At 42.8% G+C, this 13,763-nt stretch overlaps 2 protein-coding genes across 5 annotated transcripts in view; both read left to right on the forward strand.

The window, feature by feature from the left end:
* The window catches only part of LOC120905600 (uncharacterized transmembrane protein DDB_G0289901), a 301,222-nt gene that overhangs the window by 230,942 nt on the left and 56,517 nt on the right, over positions 1-13,763 (forward strand). The window lies entirely within an intron of this gene.
* Positions 5,579-7,265, forward strand: LOC120905601 (putative nuclease HARBI1). The gene is made up of 2 exons (XM_040316551.1): positions 5,579-6,933; positions 6,991-7,265. The coding sequence occupies exons 1-2, from the start codon at positions 6,571-6,573 to the stop codon at positions 7,141-7,143; spliced, it is 516 nt and encodes a 171-aa protein (XP_040172485.1). The 5' UTR covers positions 5,579-6,570; the 3' UTR covers positions 7,144-7,265.

Raw genomic sequence — 13,763 nt, forward strand, 5'->3', positions numbered from 1 at the left:
GTGTTTTCAGTGAGGAAGAAACATAACACCGATCGATACGTGATCCAGAACCACTGGTGACATAAGAATACTCCACCTCGTTTCCTCGGAGAGCCTCCCAGCTGTCACACAAACCCATGTTATTTACCGCGTTTTGCAAAGAAAGGCTGAAATTTCTCGCGCCCGTCACATCCTTCCATTCCAACACACAGTTGAAGTCGCCCGCGAGAATAACATGATCACATGCATTCCGCAGATAGAATGGTAACGTTTGTTCGAAAAAATCGTCCCTCTCCGCTCTCCGCTGACTCCCTGATGGAGCGTAAACATTGCATAGGGTGGCATTACTCTCAAGCCGAAGACAAATTAGACGTGAATCCAAGCTGCGTTCAACATGAGAGAATTTTAGGTGGTCACGTAAAGCAATCGCCGTACCTCTCTCCACCACGTTAACATTGCTAATTACATTGTATCCAGGAATCGAGAGATCTGCACAACACACTTCCTGAAGAAATATGATGTCCAAGTCCATCGTCCGGATAAACGTCCTGAGGGCTTCTAATTTTGTCGCATTAGATATTGCATTAATGTTAATAGTTGCTAAATTATAGTCTCCGGAAATTGTTTGCGTTTTACCGCAAACTGTTCATCTAAGGAGCAGATGGGAAAGGAGGAGGAAGGAATTATGAGCGGTGCTTTGAACATTACCGCCGTGCAGTCCACTCTCATGTGTTCGTTTGCCGTGGCGGCTAGAACAGTGGCATCAGTAGCGGCAGCGGCAGCAGAAGCAGCAGGTGCAGCGGCAGCAGAAGCAGCAGGTGCAGCGGCAGGAGCAGCGGCAGGAGCAACAGCAGCAGCAGCGGCAGGAGCGGCGGCAAGAGCGGCGGCAGGAACAGCGGCAGGAGCGGCAGCAGGAGCGACAGCAGGAGCGTCGGCAGGAGCAGCGGTAGGAGCGGCGGCAGGAGCGTCGGCAGGAACAGCGGCAGGAGCGGCGGCAGAGGCTGTGGCTGACGTAACTGCAGCATGCATAGCAACCACCGTAGTGCTTGAAGCAGAATAATTAAAATTCGCTTTTCCTTGGGGTTGCTCTTCCCTGGCTTTTTTGTTCGGTTTCGGGCTTGAAGGCCGAACGTTAGAAACCGGCACGACCGGGATGACCAGTCGGTTAGCTATTTTTGATGCGCCTGCTGGACGTTGCGGTGCTGTGTTTTGAGCAGCACTTGACGAGGGCGGTGTTGTATTAGTAAGCGTAGTGATTCTTACCTTTCCTCTACGTCCGCGTCCTTTAGTGTTAGTGCCTGCCACTGATGGTGAAGTTGTAACTTCTATTGGTGTGGGAGTCTGCCGTACGGCTCCAGCGTATGATTTTTCGTTGTTCCGAAAGTGACACACGCGGTTTTGGATGCAGCTGAGACCGTGGTGTACGGCTTCATTGCAGTGACGACACATTTGTTGTTGTCCTCGGTAGATCACCCCTGTCACCTCTCCGCACACAGTGATGAAAGATGGTAGGGGCTTAGCCAGTTTAATGCGGACAATGCGCACACCCGACGGGATCCCAGCTAGCCGCGTTTCTGCGCCCCAAACGCCGGGAACAATCGTGAGTACCTCACCAAAACCGCCCAGTTCAGCAACAACATCTGCGTCGGGAAACCCTGGTGGCAGATCGCGCACTTTCACCTCCGTCGCATCATCCACCATCTCGATTGCGATCTTGTGCTGCTTCCCCTCGTGCGTGACGAAGTGTTTCCCGTTGTGCTCGTTCACTATGACCAATGCACGTTCGAGTGTTGGCATGGTAACATATACTGCACTTTGTGCAGTGTTCCGTTGCACCATCGAGACATCCGCGCCAGTTTTAAGAACGGTAAACAGAAAATCTGCCGTTTCGTCTAGCGTTGGTCTAATAGGAGCTTCCGAATAATCGATACGGAAGGTGTTACTTCCGTACCGCTGAAACTTGCTCATGATGGCTTGCAAATTGGTCAAAACACGTCCTCTCACTTTGACGTTTACAAGCGTACTGACTGCAAATAATTATAGTAAGAATGAAGGACATTATGCTATACTTAATTCAACTGTTTTGAATAGTTGGCAAAAAATCCGGAGTCGACTCCAATCCAATTTCGATAATTTCGGAATCGACTGCGGAAGGTAGGTTCGCCAGCGTTATCCGGAGTCATTCAGAATCGTCCGGAATCACCCAGAGTCGTTCGGAGTTGTTCGGAATCGCCTGGAGTCATCTGGATGTTCAATATCTGTCGAGTACAATCCTGTATCAATTTAAGGACTATTATAAGTTTACTATTACTTAAGCAATACGGCCTTTTTGGATCGTTCGTCCTGAATAAAAAAAGTTAACTTTTAACTTACAACTATTCATGAACTATTTACTAATAAACTATTAATTCGGTCATTTATTAACTATTCACTCAAACTAATACCACTTCAAAATTTCAAAACGTGAATGTTTGATTTTAATAAGTAATAGAATTACATCTTATGCATCGTTGTTATTCCTAGATTTATTTAATTAACAAAAAATAAATTTATTTAATTAACAAAATAGGAATTCAACAATTCTTTTAAACTTATCAAAGTAAACGCTAGTAGTGATAACACTAAATCTTATTTTGTATCCTTCCCGTTCTTCGCCTTGCGTTTAAATGCTCCTCGAATAACACTGAACAAAAAAAAAACAAAACATTGAAACAAAAAAAATCAACCCTTTTCTCTCCTCCATCTACACTAACTGCTACAGCTATATTCTCAAAAATCTCAAAACATTTTTGTAAATACGGAATTTTTATTTTGATCTTACTGCGCCCTTGTCTACTCCAGCAGCATTCCAAACGACAAACCCTGTTAAAAGTTAATTCCGTCACTTCGGTTGCTCGCTTCAACAGCATCAAATTCTTCAAGGCTAGCTTGCGATGCAATTAATGGAAAACTAAATTCGTCTAAAGTCTTCTTCCTCTGGCAGAAAAACATATTCTAAAACAGAAGTGGATTGGGCGGAATCAGATTGATTTTGTTGCTGTAACTTTATCATTGTTTCCAGCTTCATATGCACATGGATTGGTTGGTCATGTTGGTCAGTGTATTAATATGTTTGCTATTTTTAATAGCCATGTTTTCAAACGCACTCCGCTCCACGTATCCGATCCTGGAAGCCTCCACACTGTTTCCGATGATACAATTGTCCATTGATATCTACAACGATGATAATGGAAGTAAATGTTCTGCTTGCTTTTGTGTACAACTATATAAATACCCTTAAATTATACCTACAGCTTATCAGCAGAAACAACCAGCAACAGAATCACCAGCACACACCAATACACGAAGGACCAAGCCGGTATGACAGGTCGCCTATAATAATACAAATGTAAGTAAACGGTATATAATGATTCAAGTTATCAAAAATAGCGGTTTTATTTATACTCATAGATTGTCAGCTAATAAATACACTTTATACCATGGAAATTATTTCATATCAGCTGAAAGAACTGTTCAACTTGCAGTTAACACAATACGGTTTTTGCACAATAAAAGTGAACAAAAGAGTTTCGTTTGAGTTTTTCATTTTGACAGCGGGTGTGGTGATGGCTCGAGCCAGTTGGAACAGATCATTGTTCGGAGGGAGTTCAATGCGCTCCGTGACATCACAGAGCGCCACTTTATTTTAAAATTGTTTTTTGAGTCCTCTGAGTTCTTATACCAACGAGCAGAGAACAAGCAGCAAACCATCAATAGGGGTTTGCATACAAACTTTCTCTTAGATTGTTGAGAGGGATGTTAAGCCGTGAAGAAATGTTTCTATCTCTTTTGCCTCCCTCCCAACAATCTCAGAGAGAATCGGTATTGAAACCGTTTGTTTTGTTCTCGCTTTCATCTGGCCTTGTTAGATATAGATGTTAGATATAGATGTTAGGTATAGATGTCACTCAGAGAACTCTACGGTACGTTTCGGTCTGCTTCAATCCCCAATTCCCTGCATTATAAACCTACCTAATGAATGCTGTCAAAATGAAAAATTCAAAAGAATTTCGTGGGTGTACATTTTTTTTTTTTGCAAAACTATTGTGCGTTGGCATCTTATCGTTGCTCCACTAAATCTGCAATCTTAATATAAATGGGCTGCTTAATCAAATTTTTCTAAGCCATCATCTTTGCAACAACCTGTAAGTTTAATTTAAATTCTACTTATTCTCTTTAACTCTCCATTTTTTTTTCTCTTACGTTACAGGGTTTTACAAGTCAGAACGGGATGTCAGCAAAACAATTTCAGAAGCTCAAGATTCAGTTTAGCTGTCAAAAGTTGTTGTTTGACCGCAACGATGCTATTTTTCACAAGCGCAATTTGATTTTTAAATCGCTCAAGTTATTTTTTAGAGGCCTTTCGCATCGTTTTGCAAATTCAAACACGCTGTTCAATAACTAAATCAAAAACCGATGTGTTCTGTACGGTGGTTCAACTTAGACTCTAACATTTATTGTTCATGCATTTCGATATACGCACGCGTTCTCACTAACACCTACTCTAATCGTTCCTTATATTATGGCTACTTGTATGCTATTAACTTTTCTGCATACATCCAGGCGCTAACACACGCATTTTGTAATTATATGATTAAGATCATTGCTGTTATGCGTTTGAGCATTATATTTATGAAATATTACGTATTTATGGTAAGAATGGCGATTTTCTGTGCAAAAGACTTTATTAACATTGTATATGTTTACATACACAAGTGCTCGTAGCTTTTTGCACAGAAAATATTATTTTTTACAATAAATACGTAATATTTCGTAAATATAACGCTAGAAACGCACTGAATATTTGATTTGTACTAGTTAAAATGGCCCGGTTACAGGGCTACGCAACGTTTATTGGGACATATACGTCTTATCAACGATATAAGAATTGCACTTCAAATGATCATTTTGTTTTTGAATCCTTTGTAAAAGAATTTTTTGTGTGCTTATATTATTTATAACAAAATTTGCAGTGTATAGGATTTGATAATTTTCTTTATTAAATGTACTACAAATTGAATTGTGAGTGGTGTACCGGTTTGAATAATTTTTTTTTAATCAAAATACACACTGTTTGCGATAAATTTGATCTTTCGGGTCATATGTTCCAGGTAACATCAAGTACCGTGGTATCTTGGCATACGCCTTATCGAATCCCGGGAATGTCGTATTCTACGAACTCTTTCCGCTCTTCAGCATCTTGAACAGTCTGGGCTGTCGGCACACGCATGTTTTCCCGCAAACACAATGCCCTAAATTTGCCCCCCAGCATGCTTCGCCGGATGCACTGCTGCAGGACCTGAACGTTGGTACCAAGCGAAACGATTGGCAGTATCTGTCGAAAGTCGCCACATACCAGCACCACCTTATCACCGAACGTTCAGCGATTTCCCATAACGTCCTGCAGGGCGTGATCGTGGGCGCGAGCTTCTAGAGCAGGGATCTCCAAACTACGAGCCTATTATTAGTTTGGAGACCCCTGTTTGGAGAGCATAGCAGCTGCTCATGGAATTCTCCTTCCATAAGATTAGTGATGCCTTTTGCATCAATTCAGCCTGTGCTGACTATACATGGATGTTACAGGAACTGTTAGCGTCCAGGTATAGCGATAGCTTGAATGTAGAGTGAAGCGTACGTCCCCCGGTCAGTAGCAGAGCAGCAATTCCACTTGGAGCCACTGCGATTGCAATTTTTGATTGGCATCCCGTGTACGCAATAATAGTTTCGAACAGAAACGGCTTCCCGGTGCTACCAGGTCCATCAAAGAAAAAGATCTGCCCATGTGCCTCCTCTCGGCTGGATTGTTCTGTCAAACCGTAGCTATCCACTGCTGCGGTAATTACATTGTAATTCGTTATTCGTTGTTCAAACGATTCACGTATACTAATATGTTGTCCAGCACATCAATAGCATAAGAGTGCTTCGCGTTCACCAGGGAAAATATTTCGGCAACGGATAAGGCGTATTGTAGCAGGTCTGGTCCTATCTGCATAAAGTCGGATAACTGCAGAATACAGGAAACATCGTCAGCGTCTTCTGCGGCACCATTTACCGCAGGTGCTGATCAATGACCCGTATCGTATAAGAAAACACGACTCGATTGCGATCGAAGCAAAATTGTCGATCGAAATCGAAATCGTCTCGAAATAGGTATCGCATACGATTTGTCGATTTCGATCGAGAAAACTTATACGATCGACTTGTCGAGCAGTTTGCGTTCTGTCAAACAGCGGTTTGTTTACATTGCGAATGCAGGGAGCAGTGAATACATGTGAATGAGAATACATTTTATCATTGTGCTTTGCTATTTAATGATGATTGCTTCAATTTTACTGTACAATCGTGATCGTCGATCCGCAAATGTGGATTTAAAGAAATATCGGCGAAAATTGCGAAAGGAATTAGATCCTTTGAGTTTAGACGATGCCGCGTAAGTAAACAGTCCGGGTAGAAGAAGCACTTGTACTGATAGCTTGCTATAGTTTTAGGAAAAATTTCCGGATTTCGAAGGATTTATTTTTAGATATCCTTGAAAAAATTGAACCAGCAATAATGCCGAAACACAATCGTGGGTTATCTGCAGAACAAAAACTGGCAGCAGCTCTAAAATTTTTAGCACAAGGATCCTACCAGCTGGGTGTAGGCAACGATTTTACGGTGCCAATGGGACAATCGACATTTTCCGAAATGTTCGATGAAACATTACGTGCTCTGGAAAATGAACTTAAGAGGCACATAACGCTGGAAATGACGGAGGAGGAACAAATGGAGGCACGTAGATTTTTCTATGGTAAATCTGGCATTGCTGGTGCTGTTATGGCTGTGGACGGTACACATATCAGAATGATAGCTCCTACTGAAGACTCAGTAATATATTTCAACAGGAAAGGATTCTACAGCTTAAATGCGCTTCTTGTAATTAAAACACAGCATAGGTGTTCGTATAGTGTCTAATATAAAATGTTGTTTCAGATATGTGACCACAAACACATCATTCGGTATGTTAATGCCAAATATAGTGGATCGAATCACGATGCATTTATTTTTGATAACAGTCCAGCTAAGTCATTCTTTGAGCAAAAGTGGAGGAATGGTGAAAGAATGTTTAAACTGTTGGGTTTGTAGAACAACAATTAACATTAAATTAAAGTGATATGCAATAATTTGAACAGATTTTTATTCATTTATTGTTCCATAAATTTATACATTACTGTTTTGTAAATAATAATTTCACTCATATTTTTCATGTCTGCATGCATTTTTTTGTTATTTTTCAAAAAAAAAATGAATGAAATCAGATTGTACAAGAGATTTCGACTACCCCCTACCTAGTCGAAATGAATTCGATCGACAAAGAGCGTATGCGATACCAATTGTCGACAAAATAGTCGACTGCTCGATGTTTTACATAGGATTTGTCTACTGGTCGAAACTGACTTTTCGATTTCGATTACGATCGAATGAACAACCCGTATGCGATACCAAAGTGAATTTTGTTCATTCAAAATGAACTTTTGTTCATCGGATTTCGATTTCGATCGCAATCGAAATGGTATACGATACAGGCCAATGAGTCGCTGCACTTTGACGTGCTTGACAGCTCGCAGCAGCCGATTCTGCTCCGAGTGTGTACGGTGCACTGGCTCCGACTTTGCCTTTAACAAATCTTTTCACGTTTGCGTCCTACAATAAAAAAGGATTCTGGGACATTCCCTCCGACAATATAAGGGCAAATAGGTGACGCAGATGTTGAGAATTTCAAATGAAACTGCTTCCTGTAGGGTCCTGGATATTTTGCTGTCGTCTTGCCGCAATCCAGACATCAACAGTACACCATGCGGCCAATAACGATATCAGTCTGGCAGCGGTGTGTGATCCAGTGGTTGCCCGTACCAACATACCATGGAAGCTGATACAATAAAATTTTAGCTTACTTGTACTTATTTTATTTTTAAACTATTTAGATCACTTCATAAATATTACACAACATATTATTCGTATGTTTGTTTGAGGTAAACATGGTTGTCGTTTTTCGTGCAACGCCTACACCAATGAATCGCTATATCGGTGTAAAGTGTGCAAGAAAACCAACACGGTACAAAAATCATCCAAGCTATCCGCACCTACCATCAACTCACTAACCAACTTCGTCTCACTATAGGAGTGAAAAAGTAACGCTCTATAGTGAGAGATTGAAAATGAGAACCTTTTTGTAAAATTTGTTATAGGATATAAATAATCTCAAAATGCGTGATTTAATTTGCAAAAGATGCGAAAGGCCTCTAAAAAAACAACAAGAGTGATTTAAAAATCAAATTGTGCTATTGATAATAGTAGCTGGCATCGCGAAAGAATTGGTTTAAAATTAACAGTCGTTTAAATTAACCAGAGTCGTTAAAAATCGCTAGAATTTGGCATTGCGATCGCATTGAGTTCATTGGTTAATTTTAACGACTGGTCCTATGCCGTCGTTAAACAAACGACTGTCAAGAGCGTATGCGATACAAATTAACAGTCGTTTAATTATACTGATCGATTTTTTTTCCCCGTGTTTGCCTATATGCGATATCGAGCAGTCGTTAACTGTTTTGACGGTCGTTTATTTTAACAGGAATGAACAAGAAATGAACTCGGTTAAACCAAAATGAACTTTAAACGACTGATAAAATGTGTTTATTTATTCGCGATGGCTATTGCTATTGCCGGCTATTGCTACCAAATTGATCTGAAATGGATTTGATTGTCAAAACAAACTGCAACGCGTAACGCAGGAGGGATCGTACCAATTTATAATTATTTTTACGTTTGGCATATTATTGTTCTTTAAATGTGTTTGGCAATGTCATAAAAAGTAGCACTTGTTGTATGCTTTTCTAATTTCTGTGTATTTTGTTATTCCCACCCTTTTTCTAGTGAATAATTACAAAAAATCCCTTTTGAATGTAATTACATACAATCCGTGTGATTTAAATATTACATAAAACGATTTCCATAGCTTTAATCCAACGGAAAGCTGTTGGACAAAAAACGGTCCCCGTTTGAGTTAGTTAATGCAAATGACCTTCGTTCAGTTCGATATATGAAACCAGAGACAAATCGAGTGCTCTAACATGGATCATAATAGAAAATGAGCATTTTTGATACTTTTTCTCAAGCACTTGAGTCACATAATCGGCATTTATGTATTCAAAGATGCCATTCATCATTTGAATATATGACTTTCCGTTAAGTTTAACTAAGAATTGGTTGGCTTCACATGTACTATGTACATGTACTAGTGTACTAGTGCATTGATGATTGTCCTTTGATTGATTTTTTTTCACAAACGCAACTAATTGCACTAACAAACAATATAAACACAGTGCTAGCACAGTGATGGCACTTTCGCACAGTGATTGGCAACACAGAGCAACAGTGCTAGAACTATGCCAGCTCTTTCACACAGTGCGGCTGGGCTAGCACAGTGCTAGCACTTTCGCACAGTACGCTCTCTGAGCACAGTGCGGAAGTGCTAGGACAGTGCTAGCACTTCCCAACGGAACAAAAATAGAAAGCTTGGAGCAAAATAATTGTTTTTCTCCCTCTATCGTCTATCCTGCGCTTGCTTGCACTCATGCGCGAGCGGTCGAGTATATTCTCTCACAATTGAGTATTCGCAGTTCAACCCGTGCAGTGAGAATGTATGTGTTAATGTGCAGCGATATTTGACTCTGTATCTCATTTCCCCACCCCCAAAAAACCACATTTACTCTCCGCGCACTCTTAAAATTTTGGCGCACACGCTACGTACAACACAATGCAAAAGGTCGCTTTAGCCGCGCGCACTGATCAAAGTCGCGATGGTTCAATCGGAACGCCGACGCTCCAAGTCAGAGATTTTGAGGTGTGAAAAAAAAAGTTTTTCTGACCAAATTGACAACACACACGCGACGACACACATCGTCACATCGACCGCCGTCGATGGAAGTGGTGATGATCTAAAAATAGATCTGAGAGGCGAATGAGAGGGGGGGGGGGCGTCGTAGAACAAGAACGTAAGCGTGACCCGTCCGGCAAAATGAGTGTATTTTTTGAGTGATTTGAGTGACGCTGTCGAAATACAGTGTCTCTTCGACGAATGAGTTACACCCTCGCGCGAGCCATCCCCCACCCCACCCGTAACGCACGGTGCGCTCTGCAGTTCTCAATGTGTTTCCCACCAGTCACCAGCACTCAGAGATCCGCTGAGATTGAAGCTGGCTTTGAAGCTGAGTTGGCGAAATTATTGAACCGATCCGTCGGGTCCCGAAGCCGAAGCAAACCCGAAGCCGAAGCAAAACCCGAACGGGGTTCGGCACGTTCCTTCGTTAAAATAGCCCCCTCCCCCTTTTTTGCCAGGATTTCTTTCCAAAATGATACAGTGCGGACCATTATATCAACATGATTCGATTTATTGAATATCGAACCAACATAGAATACAAAAAAACACAATACATGCACAATAATCACTGCACTTAATTCTAAATTAACGCACATAATTTAACAAACACTTTTTACACTCGCTCAGAGAAAAATCAGCACAGCACTTTCTGCTCCACATCGCTGTCGCGCCTAGTTCTTCTCGCTGCACTGTACGGGCCACCATCTCCAACACCACGACACTGCCACAGGTTTTGTTGTCTCCGTTCGCCGTGAAACACACATGAAATGGAAGAAAAATTATGTTAATTAGAAGGGGGGATGTTGGTTGATAATTTTAATCACTTTTACTTACCTTAAATTAGAATGATCTCCATTTTTACGGGGTTTATCCGCTGACCACCAAGAGCTGAAACACCACACAAGCACCAACCTCACTGGACTGAAAGTAAAGCCTACTGCGTGAATGTGTGTATGCGCTTCTGCCAAGCCAACCGCGCCGTACTGCGTGTGTAGCCAAGTACGTGTGTGTGTGTATATTTGCACCACTGGACACAGATCACAAATATCACCGCACAGCAGAGCGTGTGTCACCAAGTGTATGCATGTGTGTATTTGCACCACTGAATTCTGAACGTCCACCACACAGCGTGTATCGCCAAGTGCGTGGCTGTGTGTAGTATCACCGTGGACTGCAGAAAACTACCTGTACTAGAACCCCGCTGCGAAAATTCGAGCAGTTTTCTGCGTAGTTTTTTGCGTAGTTTTGCGTCAAAAAATACGCAAAAAAATACGCTAGACTTCAGCCAAAACTACGATAGCCGGCGTATTTCTTGCAGTTTTTAGGTGCGGAACGAGCGCCATCTGCTGAAGGAATGGATGAACTATTTCAGACGGCGGAGCAAAAAAAAACGACCGAAAAATTCAAAAAATATTGGCGCCCATTCCTTCCTCCTCTTCCTCTCACTCCCTTTCCCCTCCCTGCCTTGCCATACTTGAGCTTCAGCCCGTGCCTTTCGCCGTCAGCTGATTGTGTGTATGCGTTGGTATATATGTACATTGCGGTTGTGTATTGTTATTGGTGAGTGTTAGCATTTATTTGTTGTGTGTGACCTTGACGATACGGGAGAAGCTGGTTCATTTTGGGATTTAAAGTGTTATCGGTGTATTGATGGTTTATTTTATTTCGTGCCGCTGCTGATGAGACCATACGATGCCCCTGCCAATTGAGGGTGAAGAAGCCTATTTAAAACAAGCGTACGAGAACGTCTAACACTAATCTAATATTTTTTTAATTTGAACAGGTTTGATGCTTCAACGACCTTCTAAGCATCATGTAGCACGGTGTATAGTGGCATTAAAAAATATTATTTTTTCAATGTGCCGGAATTTGTCTCGAGTTTTCTGGCCACGACACACACACACGGACACACACACAGCGCGGGGAAAGTGATCGTCCACTCTATCATGCGGCGGTCCCCCTCCCCTCCCGGTGCTTTGAGTGAGGAACAAGCCTTTCTTGCGATAAGGTAGCCGTAATCGATCATGCGGAAGGGGGGGTGGGGGTTGATGGGGGGTGTGTGCTCGCCTGCGCGCTTTCGTGGGTGCGTGCTCGCGTGCGCGCGTACGTGCATTCGTGCATTCGTGCATGCGTGCATGCGTTCGTGCGTGCGCGTGTGTGTGTGTGTGCGTGCGGGAACTCCAAAACTGTTTGATTCTAATGCGTGCATTGTCACCGGCTGCGTCTACACACTCCATGCACTCTTAGAAAACGCACTGCACGCCGCCCGATCGATTACCGCTACCTACGACACAATACAACCATTTAATTGGCACCACCATCTTTGCGACCGGTTCTGCTGTTGGGGGTATTTAAAAGACAAACGATCGAAGCAAACGTGCGTGTGATATGTAGCACATTTCTTTCCAATTCAGCTAGCGAATGCAAGTGGAAACAACATTTTGAATTGAATCCATACAAAAGAGGATTCTGGATTTGTTTATTACGGTGCGCGTATGGTGCTGCACCTGTCCGTCCAGAATCTGGTGGCTTGTTGGTTTCGAGTCGGTATCATGACTCCGTGCGACCGGCACTGCCTTGGAATGGGTTCGGATCGGTAGGTTCATGTTTTGGTCGATTGCATTCCGTGCATTTGTCGCGTCACAGCGGTAACACGGCAGCAACAAAGATAATCCAATCTCTTCTCCGGGTGTGGGCTGTTACGCTATGTTATTCCTCTTCTTCTTATTATTATTATTGGCGTAATGGCCTACGCGATCATGCCGGCCTTTTCAGGACTTGAGTACCACGTAGCCGGATAGTCACCCCTTGCTACGGCGGACGGTTCATACGCGGTTAGAACCCACGACGGGCATGCTGTTAAGATGTGCGGAATGATGGCGGTGCCGCGGGCCCGCTCTTATCCAGCGGGCAACTTGCATACTGCCACACTGTCTCCTGCTCGATGCATACGCTGCAGGCAGGGGGAAGGATGCAGCTCCACAATAAAAAAAAAACACCGTCATGAACACCTTCCTTTCTTTGACCGATGGATCATAACATTCCGGAAGAAAACACATTCGGCGACAGTTGTGCACGCACACTCACACCCATGCGCATACGACTCAGCATATCTGTGCAATCTACAACATATAAAAGGAAAATCATAGTGTCACATAAACTTAAGCTTTATGTAATTTGGTTTAAGCTTTCCTATGCACGGCCATGGCCACCTGTCTTGCGTGCGCTACTTGGAATTAGGGTTCTGCGCGTTGCACAGCAAACCCTCCAACGTGAACTAGCGATTCCTTAGTCATTTGTACATTGCAGCGATTGAACTCATTGCGCTTTTTTGGTTTGATTTGTGAAAATGCAACTTCATCGCCGCAATGTTTGTTAACGGTTTTTTTGAGCGCCACAACAGCTCGCGAGCATTCATCATACGCGTGAAAGAGATAGCGCTATGGAGGGAAAAAGCACGGACGACGACTGACAGCGATTGGCCGTCTGACGCACCAACACATCCAAACCTTCGACAGCGCGCTCAGGCGAGGGGTATGAGGCGGTGCCAGGGACGGGTAGCTCGAAACGCTGCTCGACAAATTTGCCGTAGGAGGGAAAAGGAAAGCATGAGAAAATGCGCGAAAGGGAATGATTTCTTCCGTCGCTTTGTACAGGGGGACAGAGCGCTGGTGTGGCCAAATGTGTGCATGTGTGTATTTGCTCCACTGAAAGCCGGTATCGCACCAGATTTCGGGTGTCGCCTTGTGCGTGCGTATGTGTTATTAACACAGCACACTCGTTCATCTTTTTTTTTTCGTTTTTTCGCTTGAGCCACTCGATTTCG

Source organism: Anopheles arabiensis, chromosome X, assembly GCF_016920715.1.
Source record: "Anopheles arabiensis isolate DONGOLA chromosome X, AaraD3, whole genome shotgun sequence".
NCBI classification, from domain to species: domain Eukaryota; kingdom Metazoa; phylum Arthropoda; class Insecta; order Diptera; family Culicidae; genus Anopheles; species Anopheles arabiensis.